The sequence below is a fragment of the Diadema setosum genome, chromosome 11 (genome assembly GCF_964275005.1).
Source record: "Diadema setosum chromosome 11, eeDiaSeto1, whole genome shotgun sequence".
Lineage (NCBI taxonomy): Eukaryota > Metazoa > Echinodermata > Echinoidea > Diadematoida > Diadematidae > Diadema > Diadema setosum.
In genome coordinates, this window is record NC_092695.1 from 1,505,569 (window position 1) to 1,532,415 (window position 26,847).

General features: G+C 36.7%; 3 protein-coding genes across 3 annotated transcripts; all 3 read right to left on the minus strand.

Annotated features, from left to right (window-relative positions):
- Positions 1-5,961: 5,961 nt before the first annotated feature.
- On the minus strand, positions 5,962-7,065 carry LOC140234911 (melatonin receptor type 1B-B-like). Its single transcript, XM_072314953.1, has one exon. The coding sequence runs from the start codon at positions 7,063-7,065 to the stop codon at positions 5,962-5,964; it is 1,104 nt and encodes a 367-aa protein (XP_072171054.1).
- A 9,774-nt stretch (positions 7,066-16,839) lies between these two features.
- LOC140234912 (melatonin receptor type 1B-B-like) lies at positions 16,840-17,931 on the minus strand. The gene has a single exon (XM_072314954.1). The coding sequence runs from the start codon at positions 17,929-17,931 to the stop codon at positions 16,840-16,842; it is 1,092 nt and encodes a 363-aa protein (XP_072171055.1).
- A 5,629-nt stretch (positions 17,932-23,560) lies between these two features.
- On the minus strand, positions 23,561-24,646 carry LOC140234913 (melatonin receptor type 1A-like). Its single transcript, XM_072314955.1, has one exon. It carries the CDS (start codon positions 24,644-24,646, stop codon positions 23,561-23,563), a length of 1,086 nt encoding a protein of 361 aa, XP_072171056.1.
- Positions 24,647-26,847: the final 2,201 nt, after the last annotated feature.

Here is a 26,847-nt window from a genome sequence, read left to right on the forward strand (position 1 = left end):
CGCGAAATATTTTTACTTTTCTCTCCCGTGACTGGTGGCTCTTAGAGAGTCTGATCTTTTGTGTGTGTGAAAATTCATGATAAAACATGCAGGCTTTAACCAAATGACCTGCCAGAACCTTATTGGTCCCATGCAAAATCTACATGAATGTCAGATTCTCGGTAGGAAAGGGTTGATGCTTGCTCACTTGTGGGAGAAATAGACAATGACTTTTGCGCGTTTGAAAAGAATGAGAAAATGAGAGAGAAAGAGAAAGAGAGACACAGAGAGAAAAACTGAGAGAGAGAGAGAGAGAGAGAGAAGAGAAGAGAGGGAGAGAGAAAAAAACTGAGTGAGTATCATTGTCTAGAGCAAGCAATATTACCAGCCAAAGTGAACTTTTAAAAAGTAGCGAGGAAGTGTTTACTTCAAACATATCGATCATCACGTTTGATCAATATTGACGTACTAATGGAAATATCATGTTCCTGAAGTGCACAAAGAATCTATCCCATTCTTCCCACTCCACCCGACCCTTGGCATTCCTTTTCTACCTGAATACACAATTGCAATAGAAATCATCTTTAATGGAACAAGGGTGTGACTATCTCCAAGTCGTGATTAAGTTCTTATAAAATGTAGTCTATTGACTATCAAAAGTATGAACCATGAAGAATCCATTAGATAAATACTAAGTGAAAGAAGAATATTTTGTATGGAAATCACGATCGAGATCAATATGTTTCCCTTTTTAAATAGAAATAAGGCTAAAGTGGTATTCTAGCCTCCATAAGGCAGCAAAAAAAAAAAAAAAATCCATCTCAGAACCCTGGTTGTATGCCTGATGAAAAGCGCAATCGTATTAAAAACCTTTTCTTGGAAAACAAAAAATATCTTCGTCATTGTACTACTTCGGTAATTTCAAAGAGCTTTTGAGCTAAACACGCAGCTTTGAAGCTGATTATTATGTTTTTTCCATGTCATTTTTTTTTTCGTTAACATTGTGCGCTTTCTCACACAGGTTTCGCCTGTGGCAACAAATAAAAAGCGCACACGTAGAGTGTATAGAAGAAAGTTAGGAACGGAAAGTTCGGCAAGTTCTAGTATATTGTAACGCGCAGTTTAAAATATTACCAAACTCTCAATAAAAGTATTTTAGGTTTATTTGTTTGTTTTTTCTTTTTGCTGCTAAGCGTTAAGATGTTCCCGATTCACTTTCTGGACCGTAAACGGTCACTGGTAATCATGGAATTTTACGCCACTGGTTTTTAAAACAAGAAAATGTTTAAGTGAAAGTCCATACGATGTTTAGTTTTGCATCAATAGATAAATAAAGTCACAGAAACAAATAAATACATCCATGTCTTATCAAGATGACATTGTTAAGGAAAAAGTTGTTAAATTCAAGAGTTCCCATGTTCCCCGAATTACAATTGAAAACAATCACATAATTAGATTATTATGCAAATCAGCGTACATCAAACAACATTGTGATAGGTTGCACTCAAACAAATAAAAAAGTCTTTGTTCGATGATTTACATATCTACCCTCTTTGTTCTATAAATAAGAGTCACTAATGCACAAGTATTACCCCAAAAATGATGAAAAAAAAACAACAACAAACAAACAAGCAAACAAACAAACCCAAGTTGATCTTTTCGAATAAGTATGTCAAAGAGATGACCTTTTGTATGTAGGTCGTCGAAGGACTGTGAGGTCGTGGCGAAATTACTTCCACTTATTGGCAAATTGGGTGGTACTTTGTGAAAATGCATGGAACTTTAAAATGTCTGGATTTTCTTATTGTGATAGATCTGTTTGATTTCCCTCTTATCATTCAAAAAAAAAAACTTGAATAAAGTGTGAAACTAAAGTTTACATACTTGTCCTTACCTGTTTCCTGTGCGTTTTCAAGTGTCATCCCATACTGGATCTGGATATAACTAAAAAAATGCGTGAAAGTAGAGTGTGTGTGTGTGTGTGTGTGTGTGTGTGTTATCGATGTTAAAGTTTAATGCGTATAGTAATAGTGCTGGTACTGTTTAACTCTCATGAATAGAATATTTGAGTCAACATCTTGAAGAGAAGGCATTTTTCCCCCAAGCCGATGTCTTTTTCCTTTGTATAGTAAAATGATCTGCTATAGAGTGAAAAAAAGGTATAAAAGCCTTCTTTCACCACTTCCACAACCTATCTCGGTCCTATCATGCCTATTTATTGAATGTTTTGTGAAGATACTCGCTTCAATGTTCTTTTCATAGGGTACTTATGGTGGGTATGTTCTTTCTGCGTGATTGTGCATGAGTGTATGTAGTGTATTACCCTGTAGATGGTTGTGTGAAATATCAATGGCACCCACATTCACAGGCAAAGAAACACACACACACACACACACACACACACACACACACACATATATATATATATATATATAATATATATATATATATATATATATATAATATATCATAAGTGTATATCATTTTAGCGTTTGTGTATTACATGTGCACAAGCATATTAGTGCCATAAATTACTTGTGTGTGTGTAAAGGTGTAAGTAGGCGTAGGTGCTGTGGAATGGCTATCACAATGTTCACAATGCTATACTTTTGTTGGAAGTGAAATAAGAAGAAATGGAATAAAAAATGAAATGAAGAGTCAGTTAGTAAAAGCAAAATGCAATTGCCTTCTCGGGATAAAGTTTGACACGAAATGCATTGTTTTCCACAAGTTCTGCAAAGAATTTTGTTTGTAAAAGCTTGCAGCTGTTTGGACACAATGACATTTGTTGAATCTTATGTTTTTCTTTGTCACGTGCAAGTATTTTTTCAGTGCAACCAACAGAAATTAGGATATAAATTTTGTAGTGTATTTACTTTCTTCACTGTATGTGTATGTGTACCTATGTTGTTGTGGTTTAATCTGTTATGTTTAGATAAAGTTAGAATGACGAATTATATCTAGTTTTGATTTATACCTGTTTAGTTGATATGTCTAATCCGTATGTATGTATATATATATATATATATATATAATATATATATATATATATATACATACATACATACATACATACATACATAAGATAATTCCTCGGTACTTTATCAGATACGAAATGTATATTTCAAGGTGTTATACAATTTTGGCTGTCAGATTTTTTTTTTTAAAGAGCATTATTGTTCACATTTGGTTCACATTTTAGTATATAATTGTTTCTTGTTTTTTTTATCACATAGACATTCCCCACTTCTCTTATTTGGTACCATTAAATTGCCTAGTCTAATCTTCTATCCGTTCTCCGTTTCTATTTCATAAACATTGATTACTCGGGGCTTAGAACCAAACAAGCTTACTTTCATGTAGGTCCCGTCATGCTTCTCTTCGTACAACCTGATTTCGATTTCGACCAGTTTCCACTAAAATTGCTGCCTTATAATCATGTATATTATTTGTTTTTGTACATTGTTGACAAGTTAAAGAACTTGTGCGATTATTTCTGATGTCATATTCACAAATGAGAAGTATGAAACAAATTGGTCGAATTGAATTGAATTGAATTGTTATTGCCATTACTGTATAGATACATTGATAATGACAGTGGTACTATTATAAATGTAATTGTATTATATACTTTGTACGCCTTCTCTCTCTCTCTCCCTATACATACATAATTATGTAACATACAAGTTGAAGTACCTACGTGTATATAATATATGTATCTAACATATACCAGTATTTGATATATATGTATATCATAGTACAAAGCAGCTTGACAACCTCCTTCCAGGTATGAACACTAATATTAGTGTTGTCAGTTGCTATGGGAACCGATATTATAGCCAAAAGTCATTGCAGATATAGAATAAAATAGTAGAATAAAATGAAATTTAGGCCGTATATGATGAGAGAATACACTTTCATCACAAATAGATAAATAAAGACAAAAGAAATGACGTGATCAAACAGAAGACGTGTCCATTGATCCACGATGACAAACGAGAGAGTTTTAATGTCACTTTCGATACCAGTTGACATGTTTGAACTGCAAAATGAATTTTAAACTTGTATGGCATCGGTGTTAAAATTCAATAACATAAATGGAAATGCAAGTATCATCAGCTTCAATTATGAAATAGAGTGTACTGTGCATACCACCGGCAATGTAAAATGTGAATTAGGAATCTTTACCAACTCTCATAACCATTGTTTGGCTTGTTTGAGCAATGTTCCACTGACAAATTACTTTTACATGTATTTACTTGGACAGTGTAGGTGACATGTCAATTTTCTAGTCTTGATAATGCAATCACAGTAATTGAAACAGGTCAGTGGCAAATAACCATAGCAATTAAAATGAAAACGGCTTCTTGCGTGTGTGTTGGTTGTATTTTGTTTTCATTATATGTGGCCGTGCATCTCAAAACAAACAAAAAGTCGCACCCCTTGATTTCATGTGAGGACTCGAAAAAGGTGAAACGGGTCAGCCAAGTCAATATGGGGTTTTCCTTTTTTTTTTCTTAAAGAGCTATCCTTCTACATTATTCTTAAGTTTGGGATCATAAAATGAATGGGGAAGTGCATTTTCAGTAGTTTTTCTACAACCTTTTTTTGTAGAGTAGTGAGATCAGGTATGTCTGTAGAGGCCCCTTTTCATTTCTTGATAAATCTTTGCACACTCTTCACTTTCAAGTCTGATAACTTTTGAAGGGATGCGGCTACTGCTTTAAAAGTTGGCATTAATCATGGACAGAATGTGTTGATAGGGCATTCTCAATTTCAATTAAATCTGATAATCCCTTCATTGTTGTTGCTCCAGTGGTTTACATCCTGGTTTTTTGGTGGGTTTTTTTTTTGTCCCATTCATCGCACAGCTAGCACAGTTTGGTAAAGATTAAAGCCCTTGAATAGACAGATAGACCCTGTACTTTAGAGCCTCTTTTCTCTGTTCACACTTTTCCAGAGCGAGTGTTTTCTCTCCAATATTTAGATAGGTGAGGAGAGTCCATTTGATTTAAGTTATACATCATTTTTAAGCTTAGAGTCTGCTCTTTCAGAATCTGTCCCTAACTAAAAATCCATGTCTGGCGACTTTTTGTTTGTTTTGTGGTGCAGAGTCACATATATCTTTAGATTATGTCACAGCTACGGGCAGCGCCCGCGCACACACATAGACACAGATGTTGTGTTTGTATTTTTAATAAAGGTCAGAATTGAAACATGAAAATGGTTACAAAATTTTAATATGAACTTAGACAAATTAGATCATTGTGCAGGTGTGGTGGCGAGAAAATATGTTTTTTCAGATAGAGGAAAGGCATGCGGGAATACATCTACTTCTGATATATTTTCGTATGCATTCTCTTTCTTTATACGGGTGTAGTTCAGAGACTGTGTTGAATAAAACTGAAGACATTAAGACAATTATTTTCGTGGCATAAGTTTATTTTAATTATTCAGTTTGATTTTACGAGAACGCATCACTTCATTTAGCTAACCAACGTGTGCCTCTTGATTATATTACGCAGTTTTGTCGTGTGAATGTGCAATTTTTGACATTGATATTACACTACATTTTCATTATGCTTTATCCCCATTGGGTTTCTTTTTCTGATTTTTTTTTAAATCTTACTCAACAGAGACTCATCGTAACTTATAGATCTTGTAGCAAAAAGAGCAAAATAAAACAGATCAAATGGGGAATCAATTGTAATTTACAATTAAATGAAGAGAGAGTAAAATTGACATTACACTCGCAACCATAGTCATTTCCGAGAATGTCATATAACATATAATAGATGCACACAAACACACACACACACACACACACACACGCACACACACACACACACATATATATACATGTATATATATATATATATGAAGAGAGAGAGAGAGAGAAAGGGAGGGAGAAAAAGCATTAAAGATACTCAAATATCTAAGTAAGATCTATTGACAGTGCCGTTGATGTGGTGAGTGCAGTTTTCACAAGGTTTGTACCGATGGTGTGTGGGCAATCGTTCCAGAAACAGTATTACACGGATCAGGCCCTCTCTCACTCGTCTTATTGAGAAAATGTTGCATCCAAGGTGCTGGTTTAGGAATGTCGGCCCATCGACGGGTTAACACGCACAGAGAAATTTTACGGAAAAGTGGCTGTTTGAAGCAGTAGATGAACGGGTTGATGCAGGAATTCATGGAAAATACGACGGCGGTGAACTTGAAATATTTTACATAACACTTCTCTGTCATAACACAAAGCGTGTTGGGGAGAATGCAAGTGAAAAATCCGCAGACGACAATGAAGAGATTCTTGGTGATATCGATCTCCCGCTTATCGATAGCTTTCTGCATTGCTATTTCGTTCTCATGAGTTGCCTTCAAATTCCCGGAATCTACCTTGTAGAATTGTAATAGGTTGTGATGATGCTTTCGAACGAAAAAGAATATCTTGAGGTAACAAGATATTATAATAGTAAAGGTGATTCCAAAGAGGATTTCTTCAAAGATATGCACGATTTTCAGCTGTAGCTCCGTGCCATCAAAGATGCAGAAAAAGTTATCTGCGTTGTAACCAAGGCGTCCGAACCCCAGTGTCGGTGGCAGGACGATCATCAACATTGGCGCCAGCCAGGCTAACGTAATCATGATAGCGATATTTCTGTGTGTATATATTTGCATGTACTTGATCTTCGGATAAGTAATCAGGACGAATCGATCGATACTGATTAGGGCTAAATGGAGGATGCTAGCAACGAACGCAATGATGCAGATACCACCTGTCATTTGACACGCCCATTCTGGTAGAGGCCAACCTTTCAAGTGTAAGAGTGCCACTGCCTGCAGACTCTGCATGCCGCATCCGATCAGGTCGGAGGTGGTCAGACTCACCACGAAGATGTTGGTGACTGTCTGGAGCTGGCGGGACAGTGAGACGAGCAGGATGACGAAACTGTTGCCGAGCACGCCAATGATGGTGATGAGGCAGATGATAGAGGCCAGAACGGTGTTGGTAATGACCAGAGTTTCGTCAGCATACGGATCAACCTGGTCCTTGACTGATGTGATGTTCATTGCAGACGCAGACATTCTAAGATAAAAAAACAAAACAAAACAAAAAAACCCACAATCAGCAAAATGAGGACGATTTTTTTTATCACCATCACTTATATTTGGTGGTTTCCCTTTTCGTCCATGTCTAGTTCATACATTTTCTCTATTCCTTGTAAAACTACACGGTTCGAAAGGACACCTTGTTCTTGAATATTGTTGAAGGTCAGACTGTAAGGACAAAGTCTTCCATGTCCTAAGACCATAACTGTCCTGTGTCTCTCCCAGAAATAACGCCCAGAAATTCATCCCATGTCGGTCTACTAAATGCGTGGATTTATTCTTTCTTTAGTTTCATCAACTGACGTCCGTAGTGGTCTGTCAAACAGCAAATGAATCATAATATAGGTCTGATGATACAGCAGACACTCAATTTTCTAGGAGCCTGGACAGCGTCATACCCGATTAGCGTTAAGACGTGGTACTTCATTGTACATCCAAGACATCCAATGGGCGATCGTTAGAATATCAAAATACGGACTAAGATCTGTAATGGATCCTAGATAGACGGGGATGTTCTTTATTTCGAAGGTTCGTTCATCAAAAAATGGAATACGGTTCGTTATTCTGAAGTATCGTTATTCTAAATACACAAAGTCCCTATAAGAATACACTTCTTCGGTAATAGACACCCCCCCCCCCCCCCCCAAAAAAAAAAGATGATAATAATGAAGTAGGATCCGTTAATCTGAACATTTGAGAGGTCATTTCAAAGTTCCATTCCAAATCCGAAAATGAAATGAGGTTCGTTGTTCAAAAGGTTCGTTGATCCGAAAATGAAATGAGGTTCGTAAATCCAAAAGGAAAAAGAAGGTCATAACAAACCTTCAGAATCAAGAACTTTATTTCGTTTCGGATTCAGGAACTTTTTTTTTTCATTTTCGGACTAAAGAACCTTCGGAATAATGAGCCACTCTGGAACAACAAACTGTAACCAGATATACAGAAGGGTGTCATACGTAGAAGCACGTTATTACATTGATTATAATTGTACTTATAAATTTCATGTTATGGTTTATGATCACAAACTCAAAACAGTTTAGTCATGCCATATAACAGATGCAGTGTAGCGATTGTATTTGTGCCATTACATGCGAGAACTAAGCAAGAAATTTTTTGAAAACTTAGAATAACATCCTCTATGCTTTTTAAAAGCCTTCTGAAAATGACCACTTTACATACTTATTGGTATACAGTGAACATGGTGAAATTACACACCAACCGCATTAAGACTTTCATAAATATGGTATTTATAGACTGGTCGCGATTTCATTAAGATTGTACCCAAGATATGAAAGTTATCAAACTCTTAATGTTTGAAATATTTCAGCGAAACACTGATTTTTTCAATTATGATTTTAGTTCCAGGTTAATTATATTTCATTTCAACCAACTAAATCACAATATATAATACAAGTACATATTGGGCAAATAATGTGTGTAAAAACAATTTATATTTATAGTACAAATCATAAATTATATCATAGCACAAAATATCTGTAGGAAAGAATATAAAATGAGAAAAAACAACGAATGCTTTGCAAGGTATATAGAGCTGATATTATACTTTAAGAAACACAAATTCCGCTTTTTATGAGGTAACGATATCAATTTCTCAGTTTTTTATTTCTGAATTTTGATTTAATTACTCCTTATCAGATTTTAGTTGTGTTGCACTATAAACGTGGGTTTTTGTGAAATTTTGTGCACAAGCCGATAGAAGAGTTGGTTACAATCCGTTTCTTCAGAAGTTTATGATTCCAAAAATGAAATAAGGTTCGTTATTAAGAAGGTTCGTTCATCCGTAAGTGAAATATTGTTCGTTATTCTGAACGTTCTTTAGAAAGCACTTCATTTTTATTTTCGGATGACAGAACCTTTTTAAATTTCCAGATTAACAAATCTTCAGAATAAACAAACCTTCGGAATAACGAACATCATCCAGAAGGATGTAGGTTCGTGATATCATTTTTCCGTTAATTGCATACTATATGCGGTAAAGACTACATTAAAAGGAGAGAACGATGCAAGCTCTGAATGTCATTCAGTCCCGAAGAGATCGTTATTACGTATCTGTATGATCCATCATTATCTTATGAGAGATTTTACTGAAAATTTAAGGATTAATTAGTCTAATTTCACATTATTTAGTACAATTACCTAAATAACATTGTGTAATATTTACTATCTGCCAATTCTGTAATTCAATACACGTTTCGTTGATAAACTTAATTTGTTATTTGTGATATTCAGCATACCTTGAGTAACTGTTGAATTTTTAGGATATCACGCGCTGTGTTCTATACGATATACAAATGTTATGTAATCATTTTTAATGGCCATATATTGGGCTTTATGCCTATGTAATCTACGGAACACGTTACATATGCCAAGAGCTGAATTTGAAAAAAAAAAAAAAGATATGGAAGTGGTGTATTTGCCAATGTATTTGCCGTGATTTCTGTTTCGAATAAGATATTTAACGTCATTTTCAGTGAGGAAAGCGCTTGGTTTTAATGCCTTAACCGGTTAGCTCAGAGAAATCAAAGGGATTACGTAACAATGTACTCGGTAATGCATAAAAGTCATCCGGGCATCTGTACTCTAAATTTATGTATATGCAAATTTCATATTGTTTTCTATATTATTGTCGGGAATGAAATAAAATGATATGAAATGAAATGAAATCTGTTGGGTTTATTGAAGCGAAATAAAATGTGATCGACACAGCTAGAGTCAAAAGAAATTGTCATCGATATCTACTAGTCACGAGAAAATAATATAATCTTACCTCGTGTTTATTCAGAATTTGAAAGCTGTACTGCAGAAGGTTCTTCTCCGGTGCCAAGCCTGATCAGCTGCTGATCGGGCTGATTTACGGAATGCCTGACTTTACTGCGATCCTGAGGATCATTATAGAGAGGATAGCTCCCGCTCACAGCTACGTAGAGTGATCTTCTGACAATTAATTGGCTGTTTGTGGTGACGCATAAATTTGAATGAGTGCTATGATTCTTTTGAGCGCATCTTTTTTTTAATGATGTGCCAGCTAGCAATAACCAATCCCCTATAGCCTTCGGAGGTCGTCTGCGAGAAAAATCATGCCATCTGTATTCAAGTATTCAAGCTAACAATAGATACAGTGTGAAGTAGATAGATAGATAGATAGATAGATAGATAGATAGATAGATAGATAGATAGATGGGGGGGGGGGGGTTAGAAATACCAAAAGTGAGATTCGCTGATATCTGGTATGAACTATATGCCACTTATCCAGTCATCATCATGTTTATTCTCAAGCACTCAAGGACAAGATAGTCACGTATAGCTTTGTGTGTGAGCATGTGTTACGCGTTTGTCGATCCCGTATGTGTTTAACAAAAAAAAAAAAGAGTTCTTGTAAAAAAAAAAAAAAAAAGTGCAAGGTATCGTGAAATAGCCCGTAAAAGATATTGAAATATAGTGTAGTTTTAACAACAACCACAGAAACGAATGCAGTCATCTAAATCAATCTAATCATTTTAAGCGTAAAACATTAAGTGTTAATTATTCTCCTTTTCAGTAAAATCAAAAGAGTTGATTTCCTATTCACTCACCACTGAAAAGTAGATTTGCATTTTTTCCATTTCTTTTGTGTGTAAATACGAGAGAACATTGGTTGCTTTGTAATGAGGATAGGGCTGTTATTTCATCAAGTATTATAATGTATGTTCATTTTGACGGGGTCATCCCCCGAGACCGACACCCACGAGTTCGACTATAAAAAAAAAAATAAAAGAATAAAAAATAAAAAATTGTCAATGATTCATACAGCCCTCGAGTCATACAACCCATGAGGTATGCATTGCAGGTAAATAAGGCCCATGAGTCCTACAATAGGCAAACAAAGCCCATGAGATCGACATTACATCACGATGCAAGCTTAAAGGGATCGTATAGTTTTTGGTTGAGACCTAATTTCAGGTTTCTAACTTTTTTTGGTGATATAATGAGAAACCTCTTATGAAATATTAAAGAGCATGTAAATGAGGAATTCAACATTGATTTGATGAAAATTGGTTTTGAAATGGCTGAGATATCCAAAAAAGATGATTCTAATAAAGTGTGGGACCCACACTTTATTACGATCGCTTTGTTTTACTTTGTGTTTGGATGTTTCAGTCATTCCAAACCCAATTTTCTTCAAATAAACTTTGAATTCCTCTTAAAATGGTTTGTTCTGTATATACTATATCATAAGTGTTTTCTTGGTAATTAGCGCGCTAATTTTATCGCTCTGATCGAGAAAATTTCTCGAGTCCAACTCGGGAAATTTCCGAAATAGCGGGATAATTTGGGAACTAGCGCGCTATTTGATAATGTGAAATCGCCTCAAGAAATTAGCGCGATGCATCCCATCATGCCTAGCGTTCACATCGTCCCATGTTCGCATAACAATGGTGTTCCACCAGTCGAGGGACCTTGCTTCCGCCCACACGAGACTGGGGAATCGCAGTTCTTCCGCTGGAAACAACGTGAACACCATGGCAGTGAGCAGAAGAAATGAACGGTTCCTTCTCTTCACAAATTCGAAGAATCGTTCACGATTCCTCTCCTCACGGCGTCTTCTCTTTCGCATCATAATATTAGGAACAACTAATAAGCAAAACGTGCGTGCAGTGTACTAGTAATCGATCAATCGGTTGAGGCAACCCGCACACAAAAATGGTGATCACGCGGGTGATTTTTTTGAAAGCGCGCCCCTTACTGGTATACCCGACACTGTTTGCGCATGCTCAGCTGTCGAATTAGCTCGAAAAAAAATTCGGGCTAATTCTCTTCGGGCTGATGTGAATAGGAAATAAAATAGCGCGCTAATATGAGATCGCGAAAAATATCTCGAGCTTGGATTTCTATCGGGTTGATGTGAAAACGCCTAATGTGTCGTTCTCATTTTGGTCTTCTTTTTTTTTTTCTCGAATTCATGGACTTTTTACCATGTGTCAGACTCAAGGGCCTTGTTTGCCTAGTGTCGAACTCATGAGCTCCATGACCCGAGGGCTGTATGTATGACTCGTGGGCTGTATGACTCGTGGGCTGTATGACTTGCAGGTTCGAACTGGTGACGTGCACCCATTTTGACGGCCCCAGCAATTGTATTCACTATGTTATGAAAAGAGAAAATGCAAGTGAACTTCGACTGTTTATTGTATAATTCATTGATATATTGGATGTTTATATTATTTGACTTATCTTAGAAAAGTTAATGTTACTAAAAGCTTTTGTTATAATCATTTTATTTTCGTTTGTATAATTAATGTATTCCTGAAAAAAAAAAGTAGCAGAAAAATTGAAGTAACATCTCATACTGTAACAGTTGACGCATGTATTATATTCTTTTCCAACCTTTGAATATTGTTATCTAAACTTTGTAGATTGACATCAGAATTACATATGTACAAGGAATATTTGATTGGAAAAACTTTTTTTTTTCGTTGACAACTCTAATATCCAACACTTCTTCTATTCGTGTCTTTCGTGATTACAAACTTGTTTCAGTGATTCACGCTTTAAGAGTCATATTAAGATGAAACGTTTCGCTATTTCAAGTAAACGAAGAAATATTAGTTGTTGTTTTTTTTTTGGGCCGGCATGTATCCATGAAATTTATTGAGACTATGGTTATCATGATAACCAACCATATACCAAGTATACAATGAAAGTCTATGTCAAAGCATGAAAACAGTATAATAATTGTTTTATACGTTTCTAATTTAAAAAAAAAAAAATTGATAACAGACTGCATAATTATAATGACCCCTCAAACTGGAAGGTCTACCTGCTCTATGTAGTACAATGCGGCTTTAAGCAGTTCACGGTTTACCCGAATAATAATGTGTTAGAAAGAGCAGTTAAGGTGCAAGTAATGTGGATGCCTATATTTCTTATACATTGATGTTAAAGCGACACTCGATGAAATCGTTTATTATCGTGGATCTGCTGCTTCCAGGACCAATATTCCAAATCAAATTCAAGTCTGTCTAAAACACCAGCTAGAACACTAACCACATTAATATCATATTTGACTCCATGACGGTACACTACATCTGCCATCTTCATAAATCTACATAACTTACTAATGCACAACTGATAGCAGAGACTCCAACCTCAAGCACCTTCTGATCTGGAGATTCTCCCGCCTGAAACCCCTAGCAAACGGGAGACTCCACCTTCATGTACGCGAAGTGCGAAGTCCCGGCCCGCTTTCATGGCTTTAGGGCCCTGAAAGCTCTACATTGTGTAGGGTTCTAGACGCTCTCTCGTGCTATCTAAGGCTTATTTTTTCAGCATACGATGACGCAAAGTAAGAAATCATTTCAAGCGGGAGACACAGAGCCAGGGCGGGAGAAATTGACTCTCAAGCGGGAGAACGAAAGATTTTGCAAAAATGGGCTTTCGGCGGGAGATCTCCCGTCGAAAGCGGGAGAGTTGGAGTCTCTGTGATAGGCTGGTGATCATATGCACATTAACCAAATATAAACTCCTCAAAAAAAGTTCTTCAAGTCCAATTTGACGTATCATATTTCTCTCAAAACTCTATCATTTCATTCAAATGTGGCATCATAAGAAAGCCTGATTATTTATCTTTAAAATGACACCTTACTTGCTATGATTGGGTGTTCTTGGAATGTGTAAAACAGCTGAGTATGGGGACAGATCAAAAGTGAAAAGTCGCAACAATTCTGCTATTGATAATGTTCAGTTTTGATGAAAAAAGGCCACTGGAATACGCAATGCTGAAATGACAGCACTTTAAAAAAACTCCCATTTCCCAGACATTAGATGACTGTTTGGTCAACCTTTATGTTTAATTTTAATCTGCAGATACTACTGCATTTTTTAATTCGTGGATGATGCCTGGAATCTAATGATAATCTCACAATGCATTCTTTTCAAGCACATTCCTTCCCTGAAACGACAAAGCAAATGGGAATTACACTGTTTGACATAACACATTTGCTCTATTTTGCAACATTTCACATTTTGGCCTTTCCTCATACTCAGTCATATTGCGCTTTCCAGGAATACCCAATCATAGCAAGTGAGGTGTCATTTTAAAGATAGGTAATCAGGCTTTCTTATGATGTCACATTTGAATGAAATGATATAGTTTTGAGAGAAATATGATATGTCAAATTGGACTTGCAGAACTTTTTTAGGAGTTTATTTACTCCAATAACTTCTTTATCCCAAAGTTTCATATTTCCGAATGTGAAGTAAGGTTCGGTACATTGAAAATGAAATAGGGTTCGTTTACTAGTATCCGAAAAATCCTCTAAGTGGTCACTTAGAACAATCTTTTCTGCATGATGCATGTTGCATCAAGATGATGAAGGAGGGGGGGGGGGGAGGAGGGGTGAGAAGGGGGGGGGGGTAGAGAGTGAGAAGAATGGGAGCTGGAGGAGAGCATATACTCCAATTAATTTCATAAATAAAACAATAATGATATTAACAAATCACGATAGTTTTGTATTCTTTTTTTTTTCAAGTTTTCAATTTTTACAGTGATAATAAGTGTGTGCATTTGTGTATGAATGTCAATATGAATGTGTCTGCGCGTGTGTTCAATGCCTATAGGTATTCCATTGTCAAAAGTAAACTTTGCCTTTCCTGAAATTGTTATGAGTATGCTGAAATTCACACGTGTGGCCGCAGGGATGCAGATTAAGGGGAGGGAGGATGGGGTTTATAGGCACACAACAATTTTACTGGGTGGTGAGTACAAAATGACTTTTCGGTGAAGCAAGTCAAAATGCTTCACTTTTTACAGATCCCATAATCACTTTTAAGCTAGCAATCATGATTATTGTAATCATTATGATGATTATCGTTGCACAATCATTATCGTAATTATTTCTGTAAATATTATCATCATTACTAGTGGTGGTATAAGGATACGAGAAACTTCTGATCCCTGTCCTTCCGCTCTCCATATAGGAGGGGAAAAAAAGTAATTTCTGAGTCGGAAACCTCTCTACGCCATTATACATGTGGAAAATTATGTATTTTACCCGAATACAAACTCATGAAATCCTCCCCTGACACTATCATTTATACTGATAATTTGGTACGTCTCGTCCCGCTATCATTACACATTTCTCATGAACAGAACTTTACTTTGTTTTTTGGAGCAGCGAACCCTCTTTCATTTTCTGATTAATGAGCTGTAACCAACAAAAAGCGCTAACATCATTCTGCCATTTCTTATAACATTACAGATTGCAATCATTAGCTACACACACAAATACACACATACATATAAATATAAATATGTGTATATGTATATATTATTGTGATTCAACGGGCTTACGAATGAGGTGTTCCCGGTGGCAAGCTCTCATTTACATAACATTGGTAACACAGAGTCCATATTAATCAAAGGCGATGGAGACAATGATTATTAGACACTGTCGTGACTGTTGTATGAAGATTGGCAATACAGCTTGCTTTATCATGAGTCAAATTTGACGTTGATAAATCATCCAAATACCCCTCGAAGAATAAATCTCAGATTCAGAACTAGATGTAAATAAAATTTCCTCAATGTTTGCATAATTATGTCAAAACGAGGAAGCATGCTGTTTTGTTAAATAAATATCATAACTGTGAGAAAGTGTTTAAGTATGATTACCCCCAATGAACACCTGATTGCAAATCGATTTAAATCCATGCTTATTAAATCTGCTTAAAAAAGAGAAAATTAAAAAAAGATAAAAGGTATTTTTGATCAAAGCTTCAAGAATTTTCCTTGATAACTCACCAGTCCTGGGGTCATCCCACAAGACCGACACCCACGAGTCATACTGCCCAGTTCGACGAGTTCAACATTGAAAAGAGGTTCATGAGTCATACAGCTCACGTGTCATGCAGCCCACGAGTTCGACACTAGGCAGATAAAGCCCACGAGTTCGACAGACACAGCACAGGGCTTAATGTGTCGGTCTCCTGGGCCTTGTTAGCTTAGTGTTGAACTTATGGGCAGTATGACTCGTGGGCTGTATGACTCGTGGGTGTCGGTCTCGTGACCTGAACCCCCTCACCTATTGCATACATGTAGCAGGAGAGGTGTCATCCAAAGGTTTTCATTTCCTCTATCTGATGATGGACTTAATTTTCAACAGAATGTTTTGAAATGACGCTAATCCCGATTTAACTCTTCACTCCTTTATTAGATTTATTTTCTTTTTGAATATTGTTATTCACAGGGATTTGCAAGAGTACGACCACGTTTTATGCAACAAAATTTCTAGAACGTGTAGTCGTTTGAACCTCTGGGTCCCATTTCATAAACTTCAGTAACAACCGCCACATTTCTATGAAAAATTTGCTCCCAGCCAGTCAGTTGCAAGGATATCAGTAGCTTATAACAACTATCGTAACTTGTTATTAATATGATATAATAAGGTCTTATTTACCCAGGGTAGCCTCTTCAATGTTGCCACTGCTCTACCAGAGGGCCCTGCTGTTATTATCACCCCAGCGTCACCAGGTATTTGAAATACACCTGGGTCGAGAGGGACATAGTGGGTAAAAAAATCTTGTCCGAGAACGAAAGCACTTGGCTGGATTCGAACTCGGGTCTTCCGATCGGTGTCCGATCGGGAGTCGGGAGTCTTATCCACTATGCCATCAACAAGTTTTATGAAACGGGGCCCTGATTCTTGCGCTCGGCATGCGCCTATGAGCTCCTGAGCGAATAGGAGCTCCCATGAATTACACATGCTGAATTGCTGCTGATATTGAAGGCATATTTGGAGCTTCTGTTCTTCCGGTTCTTCCAGTTGTAATTTCCGCATCCACCAAGCGCCGTAACCATGGAGATGGTTTGGGGATTTCTGACCACCGACGTTGGAATACGCAGATGGAGATTTGACGGAAAAGTGGCTGTTTGAAACAATAGATGAAGGGATTGATGCATGAATTGATGGAGTACACGACGGCCGTGAATTTGAAATATTTCAGATAGCAAGATTCTGTCATTACACACATAGAATTCGGGAGGACGCAGATGAAATATCCACAAACAACAAAGAAAAGATTCTTTGTGATTTCAATCTCACGTTTGTCTATAGTCATTCGCATGTTCAAAGACTCATTTCCGTGTGGTGCCACAGATTTATCGGGCTTGTCTCTGTAAAATTTTAAAAGATTGCGATGTTGTTTCCTCACATACCGGTAGATTCGCACATAGCACGACATAATGACGGAAAAAGCTATGGCAAAGCTTACTGCTGCGAAGACGTTTAGCATACGTAGCTGTAATTTAGTTCCGTCGTACACACAGAAGTAGTTTTTTGCATTGTACCCGAGTCGTCCAAAACCTAGAGATGTTGGCAGGACAATCGACAAAAGCGGCGCCAGCCAGGCAAGCGCTATCATCATTGTAATATTTCTACCATTGTAGAGTCGCATGTACCTTGTTTTGGGACCGGTAATGAGAACAAACCGATCAACGCTTATCAGCGCAAGATGGGCGACACTTGCAATGAACGCTATAACGCATACCCCACCTGTCATTTGACACACCCATTCTGGTAAAGGCCAACCATCCAAGTTTAATAATGCCACAATTTCAAGACTCAGCATGCCGCATCCGATCAGGTCGGAGAGGGTCAGACTCACCACGAAGATGTTGGTGACTGTCTGGAGCTGGCGAGACAGGGAGACGAGCAGGATGACGAAACTGTTGCCGAGCACGCCGGTGATCGTGATCAAGGCGACTACACCGGCCAAAATGCCATTACCGATAACCAATACTAAGTCGTCATAAGGGTTGTAGATGCTGGTAACAAACGTCGTATTCATCCTGGTATCTGCCGCTACTGGACATTGAGGGAATGGATGGATTTAAGCAGATACCAAATTATTCATTCGCTTTCGAAGACACATTTTATGTAGAAGAAAAATACTGACTTTCACATCTTCCTTCCATATTCTTTTGAGTTTTACATACAAAAGTGGCAGTCACTCCAATATTTGTTTGTGTAAATGGTTACAATGACTTAGAGTTTGTACTCTGCCGATATTGAGACAATAAGATTTTAAAAACTTTTTAGCCCGTGGAGGGATTGAAAAAAAAGAGGTTTGATAGTATGAACATGCTCAAGGGTCAACTGCCATCAGCACTATCAAAGAATAATTCAAAGCCTCTCTCTGGATGCATTAAGTGTAATCAGGTCTGTCGCTGTGAAACAGAACACAATATGTGACCCTGCATCACAACACCAACAAAAAATCACCAGACATGGATTTCAGTCAAGGGCAGATTCTGCTGAAAATGCACTTTCCCATTCATTTTATGATTCCAAACTTCAGAATAATGTAGAAGAAGTGTTGCTCTTTCAGAAAACACGAAAAACTCAATATTGATGTGGTTGACCCGTTTCACCTTTTTTTAGTCCTCACGTAAAATCAAGGGGTGCGACTTTTTGTTCTTTTTCTGATGCACGGTAACAAATATTACATTAACGAATAATAGAGATTAGCCAAATAACACGACTGTTTCAATGTGGTGTTTAATATCCCGACTATGATGATGCCCTTTACACTTTGAACAGTCTTTCAACATTAGAGTACCGACTCTTAATCAAAATCACCATGTCAAGTTTTCTTTGTGACGGGACATCACAAATATATCAAATATTCTCCTGTCGAAATTAACATCCTTTAGACGAGTAAGGCAAATTCTTTTTTTTTCACATTGGATATGTGACATGGCCTCTTATACGAAATGTCTTCAAACTTTCAATGTGAAATCGCACTTTTTGTTGGATTAATTCAAGTGAAATAGATTTCTTACCTGACATGGTTTCACGGTTTCGAGTAGATTCTTGGAGGCAAGAGTTTTACTAGATAGTAGGAAATTCGACTACCACGCTATTAAATCTCTCGGCTTCTTCAAACGATGATGACATGTGTTGAATTATCAACCCTCATCGCCGATTATAAAGAGCTCCACGAAAGCCAGGCCATTGGTTGTTGGTCGTGACGCATTATATGAAACATGTAACAATAACCCCGCCTCTTTTTTGATCTGGCTTACACGAACATTTCGAGAATCATACCTAAACTAACGGATTCATTCGCTTGTTATATAAGATCTTCTGCCACTGTGGAAAACGATAAAGTATCCCGTAGCAACAATCATAAATCGATGTTAAACTTATTTGCCCAGAAAACACACCGCGAGGGAGGAAAACGGAGGCCTGGGAGAGGATGAACAATTATTGAAGACTGGGGCAGTGTTTTGTTTGTATGGTTAAAGCGCGTACTCACATAAACCTTTCTGGGGGAATATATATATACATACATCACATACTTCATAGAAGTATCATAAATTATGTTTCATTTGATGTACATTATTTATATGATTCAACTTCCCGTTAGATTTAACTTCTCGCTGTTTTGCGTCCACTGCAAATGAATATGCAGTAATAGTACCTTTTGTTCTCAAAAGCAGTTTTGATTTACTATGCCGTTATTACTCAAAACGTCACTTATTAATTACAATGTAATTAAACACGACTGCTTTAGACTAGTAAGTTCCAAAACTTGTCGTTTTTATTTGAAAATATATACGTGAATTACCTTTTGCCTCCTTTTATTCTACGTTTTAGTGAAAGTGGTGTGTCATGTTAGAGTAAAATGTTGCAAATAGATTTGGAAATGGCAAATGTAGCCTGTATAGCGCACAGGATGAGTCTATCGTATATGTTTGTGTTATGAATCCTCAGAGGAGAGTTACAGGACGCTATATTGAAAATAATCATCCCGTAATCAATGATGAGATTGGCGATTTATTTTCCTGTTTTTTCGAACTCATACAATGTATACATACATATATACATGTATGCACACACACACACATACACACACACACACACACACACACACACAACACACACACACACACACACATATATATATATATATATATATATATGAATGCCGCTCTTCTCGTATACTGTATAAATAATGAAGGAACTACACTGGTTCTGTACACACACACACACACACACACACACACACACACACATATATATATATATATATATATATATATATATATATTATACATTTGTATAGATACATCACACAAGCAAAGCAGTTGCTAAATATTGACAAGTGAACCTTGAAACACATTTACTTTGACTTAATTTACAAAAAATATGGGTGCCTACTTGAATGAATGGCAAAGTTTTCGTATACCCTTTGAACACTCAGACGGAGTGGTATAGGGGCATTAAAAATACCAGGGAGGTTTCAGCTCCCTGAAAATACCCTACATTATCTACATTACCTTTATTATTATATACATTATCTACATTATCTTTATTATTATTATTATCAAATGACTAAATACTGCATGGTCCCAAAAAGCTGAACATCTGTTTGGTTGGGGTTTTTTTAACATGCGATCTTAAGTTATGAATATAAGGAAATTATTGAAAATCGAATGGTGCGAATTTGTCAATGTTTGTTTATTGAATTGATTTATTTCCGCATTCAATCAAATACAAATTCAATACAAATTTCAAAAGCACAAAAGCAAGGAATAACAAGTGCAGTGATTTAAAATTATATAACATTACACAAATAGATAAACATAAGCGATTGTAATGAGCAGCAAACATGCGAAAAGATTTATAGTATTTTTCAGAAAGTAACACAGATAACTGAATGCAGGAGGCCATCATCGTGAACGATTAAGCTTGAAAAAGAAAGGGTCAATTTCTTATTGGACTCACTGGATAAGAACATTGATTGATCCTATGCACAGTCTAAAGAATATTGACTGATCTTATGCATAGACTAGCGCCGGTAATATAAACACATAACGCGGCATTTAGTGTTCCGGTAATAAAGTTAAAAGGCGAAATAATTAAAACTAGCCTGAAAACACGAAGTGATCAGCAATGTGGATGAAAATTTGGGGGAGTTCCTGTCATTTTTTTTTAAAGACAAGTACATTGTTTTGTTTTGTTTGTTTGTTTTGTTTTGTTTTGTTTTGTTTTGTTTTTTGCTTGATGACAGCTGCCTTTTTTTCGCGAAATTATTTGAAGGAATTTTACGTGCATTCAACATTGTTCTCACAAACAATTCTTCTATGCAAAAATAGGATAAAACTCTGCTCTAAAGTAACACTTCAACTGTGAAATAAAGTGATGTTCAAATATTTAAAAAATGTTAAACAGTAAAGAAATTATCGCAGATTATTCTTTAAGCTGTAACTATTAAGTCATCTATGGGGAAAAAAGCAATCGCCATGCTACTAAATCGTTTCCGATTTATTTATTTCAACGCTATTTTGTACGAAAAAAATAAGTGAGTATGGTCATTCCGGCCATTCACAGTTTTGACTTATATTTAGCATTCAATGATCATTTTAATTGGCAGTTGTTTTTACACAACTTTCACAACATCAGCGTCACTGCATGTTAGCTTGTTTATAGGGACTTTGACAACAGGTTCGTCAAACAACCAACTTTGTTAAAAATGCCTTTCAAACCTTCAAAACAACTATGTAGGAGTCGTAGCTGTCAGGTCACATTATGTCAAACAAAATGTCTTGTTTTCCTCTACTTGACAAAGAATTCTATGAGTATTATGTGAGTTCTAAGGTAGGGCCTATTGCTAAAACACAAAAAATATCACTCGAGGTGCAATTTTTATATGCAGTATATGCAAATATGCTAATAACTAAACAGGGATGTACTTAATCATCTGCTAAGCTGCAGAAGAAAACAACATGGGAAGGGATGATTATTGGTTATAATAGTAACGGTTTGGCTGTGTATAATTTGGAAAGCGTGCAAAGAACTTCTGATAATAAGCATTGGACTACTTCACCGAATTGTAAATTATTATGATATTACTGTCGACACAAAATTACCAAAAAGCAAAAAAAAAAAAACAAAAAAAAACCACCAACAACCAAAGAAACAAACAAACAAACAAACAAAAAACACACACACACATATATAAAACAAGAACAAAAAAAAAACAGCATGCGAAGAGTCACAATAATATACTACGTGCTTATTCACCTTCTGCTCGAAACGACAGCACATTAACAATTTTGGAAATGATAGATATTACAGCTCAAATCCTAAAGTATGCTCTTCTCTATTATTAAGTAATCACGGAAAATGTTATGAAACAATCGGCAAGTGCTGAAGGTCACCCGTGTCGGGGCCGATCATTGAATGCGGACCTAGAAGGAGACATTCGACAAAACAAAAATGGCTGCTTGAAATAGTGATGAAAGCATTGAAGCATGAATTGCTGGAATGCAAACTGGCATGTTTTAAAGTAATGTTGGTCACGTCTTTCAAGGGGCATTCCAGACGATTTTCAAAATGTCACATCGTGTAGTACATAAATCGACAGCTCCACGTATAGATTCGTGGAATTCATTGTGGTCCTTGAGCAGAGAAACCAATAAATTGAAAATCTTCAACAAATTACACTGAACAGCGTTGATGACATCAGAGCCTCACATATTTCAGAAATATAGCAGTGTACTTCCATTACGAATACCGCTTTCTTAACAAGTTCACCTGGGAAGAATCTATGCATTGCCTTTTTCTTTTCTTCTGCTTCCTTGAGCCCCAACCCATGCGTTCTTGTGTGAGGCTGCCATGTCATCATCCTTGTTCATTGCAATTTGTCATAAATCTTTAAAACATTCTCATTCCTCATCCGATTCACTGTAAATTCTGAAACTCGGCACTTAGTTTAACTGATTTATAGTTGTCCAAATGTAAAAGTCTGAAAATCATGCGGTGCTCCCCTTTCAACAAATTGTATTAATAGTAGAATGGTTTATTTGGTAAAAATTGCAAACTCGTAGCCCGAAGGCTAAACTATATTGCAATGACATAAAAATACCTCCAAATCAAATAGAATACATTGAACTGTCGTACATAACATCCACATCAGAAATCAAGTCACATCAAGTCTGTGAGAGGAGATTATTTTTAATTATTTATGTTTTTCCATGAATAATGATATACAATAACAAGAACGCTACAAGTATAACAACATAACAATGATTATGGCATAGACGTAAACTGCTGATTAACGTTGTGATTAAACAAAGTTATAAAGCAAATTTATGCGATCCAGTAAGCGGTATTTTCATTGGGCGAATTTCAAGATACTTATACATCACAACAAATTCCGTGCATCTTTTTAATGGAGAACAAAAAAAAAAAAATGCGTGAACTATTTCAAGTAAAGTGTGACTAGGATGTTGGTCTCTAAACATGATATACATGAATTTAAGAAATTTTAGGCCAGAGGCCGCAAAATACGATTCAGAAGTTCTTTGTGATTTCGATCTAAACTTTTTTGGTGATTTCTTTGTGATACAATTGACCTCATCTTGCTGGCCGTCTAATTTTGAATTTTTGGGTGTCGGAGCTCTTGCACTTTACACATCCTGCACCGATGCGGAGATTGAGACCGTGTTCGGAATTTCTGTTCTTCCAGTTGTACCTCCTTTCGTCATCTTTACATCCACCAAACGCTGTAACCATGGAGATTGCTTTGGAATATCTGACCACCGACGCCGAAATACGCAGAGGGAGATTTGACGGAAAAGTGGCTGTTTGAAACAATAGATGAAGGGGTTGATGCAGGAGTTGATGGAGTACACGACGGCTGTGTATTTGTAATGTTTCAGATAACAAGATTCAAAGAGCACACAAAAAGAGTTTGGGAGTACGCAGATGAAATATCCACAAACCACCATGAAAAGATTCTTTGTGATTTCAATCTCACGTTTATCTAAGGTGATTCGCATGCTTAAAGACTGTGGTGGCAATGACTTTTCGGGCTTTTCCTCGTAGAACTTCAAGAGATTCCGATGCTGCGTTCTCACATACAGGTAAATCCGCAGATAGCAAGAGATAATGATGGAAAAAGACGTGGAAAAGAGTACTGCTCCGAAGATGTTCATCATACGGAGCTGGAGCTTTGTTCCATCAAACAAACAGAGATAGTTTTTTGCGTTGTACCCGAGACGCCCAAAGCCTAAGGATGTTGGCAGGACAATCGACAAAAGCGGCGCCAGCCAGGCCAACGCTACCATCAAGATGATATTTCTACCATTGTACAATCGCATATACCTCGTTTTGGGACGGGTTATGAGGACAAATCGATCAACGCTTATCAGCGCAAGATGGGCCACACTTGCAGTGAACGCTATAATGCACACCCCACCTGTCATTTGACACACCCATTCTGGTAAAGGCCAACCGTCCAGGTTTAATAATGCCACAATTTCAAGACTCAACGTGCCGCATCCGATCAGGTCGGAGAGGGTCAGACTCACTACGAAGATGTTGGTGACTGTCTGGAGCTGGCGGGACAGGGAGACGAGAAAGATGACGAAACTGTTGCCGAGCACGCCTGTGATCGTGATCAAGGCGATTACACAGGCCAAAATGCTGTTGCTGATAACCAACCCCAAGTCGTCATAAGGGTTGTTGACGTTGACAACAAACGTTGAATTCATCTTGAAATCTGTCACTTCCGGGACATTTGAGAGATTGGATGGAATAAAGCAGAGACCGGATAAATCAATCACATTCGAAGTTATATCTTATGTAGTACAGAAAAAGAAATGGAAGAAAAGAGATTTTTTTTTCAAATAAATATAATACAAAATAATTAACATAAGTAGGTAAAGATCGACATGTTCGGAGCTGATTTCTAACCATCAAACTTTTCACCCAGCTATCATTTCGTCTGCAGAGCTCATAATTGACCCTTTTTGTGTGTTTTTATTTTTCGTTCGTATAATCCGAAGACAACTTTGCTTTAAATCAACTCAGTTTATCTTTAGATAAAATTATGGAAAAGCTTTTACGTTTTCCTTCTCGTACACTCAATACCTAAACTGGAACGCATTATTCCTCAATGCTCATGAATCATAATATGATTATGGATTTTAATTTGGTGCTTTATTTACTACCTGGATCGATGTGAAAGTACATGGACATCATGTGCAGGACCGAAAGCTTAACCCGCAAACTGCAGAAGTTCAGGTTAAATCTTGCTTGAGTAGCAAATCACTCCAACCGCTAAACATTAGATTAGATCCACATATTCTCAAACAAGAGGATAATTAGCTGGAAGCAGGATTCGCTTGTCTGCTGAACACACTCAAAGATGAACTGCAGTCAGCGCTACCAAAGAATAATTCAAAGCTTATACTTTAGTTAATCATATGAAGTGTTTTCAGTTCCTTCGCAGTGAAATAGAATACAATATTAACGAAATACTACAGATAAAAACTGGGTTTGACATAAAGGAACTGCTTCAGAGTAGTCATTGTAGTATATATTACGACTTTAGTGTTGTCCCTGGCATTTTGAAAACAACCTGCAGTATTTGATTATCGATCCCTAATCAAGATCACCGGATCAATCTTTTTTTTTTTTTCTTTTTTTTTTCTTTTTTTTTTTTAATAGATAGGAGATATCACAGAAATATCACGAGCAACGCATTTCTCCTGTGCAAGCAAAATTCACGTCCTTGTGACACGTTCGGCAAATTTTACGCTTTCTGTTGACAACTCGATCTAACTGTTATCACTTTTCATCTGGAATTGGCCTTTGAAACTTTAAGTGTGAAATCATGCATTTTGTTGTGCGAATACGAGTGAAACACATTTCTTACCTATATAATGTTTCTCGCTTGCTTTACAGTAGACTTAAGAAGGCAAGAGTTTGACTGGATAGTAGAAATTCGACTATCAAGCTGTTATGTCCTTGGGGCTTTCTCCGGACGATGATAACATGAATGTACTGAATTCTCAACACTTATCGCCGATTATAAAGCGCTCCCCGAAAGCAAGACGATTGGCTGTTGGTCGTGACGCATCATCATGAAACATTATATCCCCCACCTCCATTTGTTCTCTCTTACAAGAACATTACGAGAATCATACATATACACTCACTGAATCATCTGATCATTCTGTTGTGTAAGATCTTCTGCCACTACTGGAATACGATAAAGTACACAAACCGACATTGAACTTCTGTTTCCGGGAAAATACATCGCGAGGGAGGGAGATTATAAGGGAGTGAGAAAGAATGAAAAACTATCGAAGAATCATGTGGTTTATTTGTATGATAAAAGTGTACACTGACATGAACCTGTCTGGAAGGAACATTTGTACTTTACAATCAATTTCTTCATGAACCCACCATACAGTTCGTATCTGCCATTTGATGTGGATTCTTATGATCCATCTCCCCATAAGATTGGTAATATCTTATATAATATTTTTGTAGAAAGTAAAGTAGATGTGAATGTTTGTACGAACGTCCTTTACGCCTTGTTTTGTAAACATATTTATTCATATCTGTTATTTTCACATGTACATGTACATTATCACTTATATTTTTGTATTCATATATTGCAAATACGTTTGTACTCTCATACCCCGAGAGGGGGTCGATAGAGTCAATAAAATCTTACAAATCTTACAAATATAATCATATTCCACTACTTGCAGCTTTGTGTCAACCAGTGAACATTTCTCAATAATAGACGGTTTCGTTTCTGAAGCATTTATAGTAGTTTACATTTCCGTATTATTCATAACACTTATTTCTTCTGATTAGACACGACAACGATTAGATCCGTAAGTTCCACAACTTGTAGATTTTATTTGAAAATACATCCTTAAATTACATTTCGTCTTCA

Coding starts and splice junctions, on each gene's coding strand:
- LOC140234911 (XM_072314953.1), bottom strand. CDS start 7,065: ATGTCTGCGTCTGCAATGAACATCACATCAGTCAAGGACCAGGTTGAT.
- LOC140234912 (XM_072314954.1), bottom strand. CDS start 17,931: ATGAATACGACGTTTGTTACCAGCATCTACAACCCTTATGACGACTTA.
- LOC140234913 (XM_072314955.1), bottom strand. CDS start 24,646: ATGAATTCAACGTTTGTTGTCAACGTCAACAACCCTTATGACGACTTG.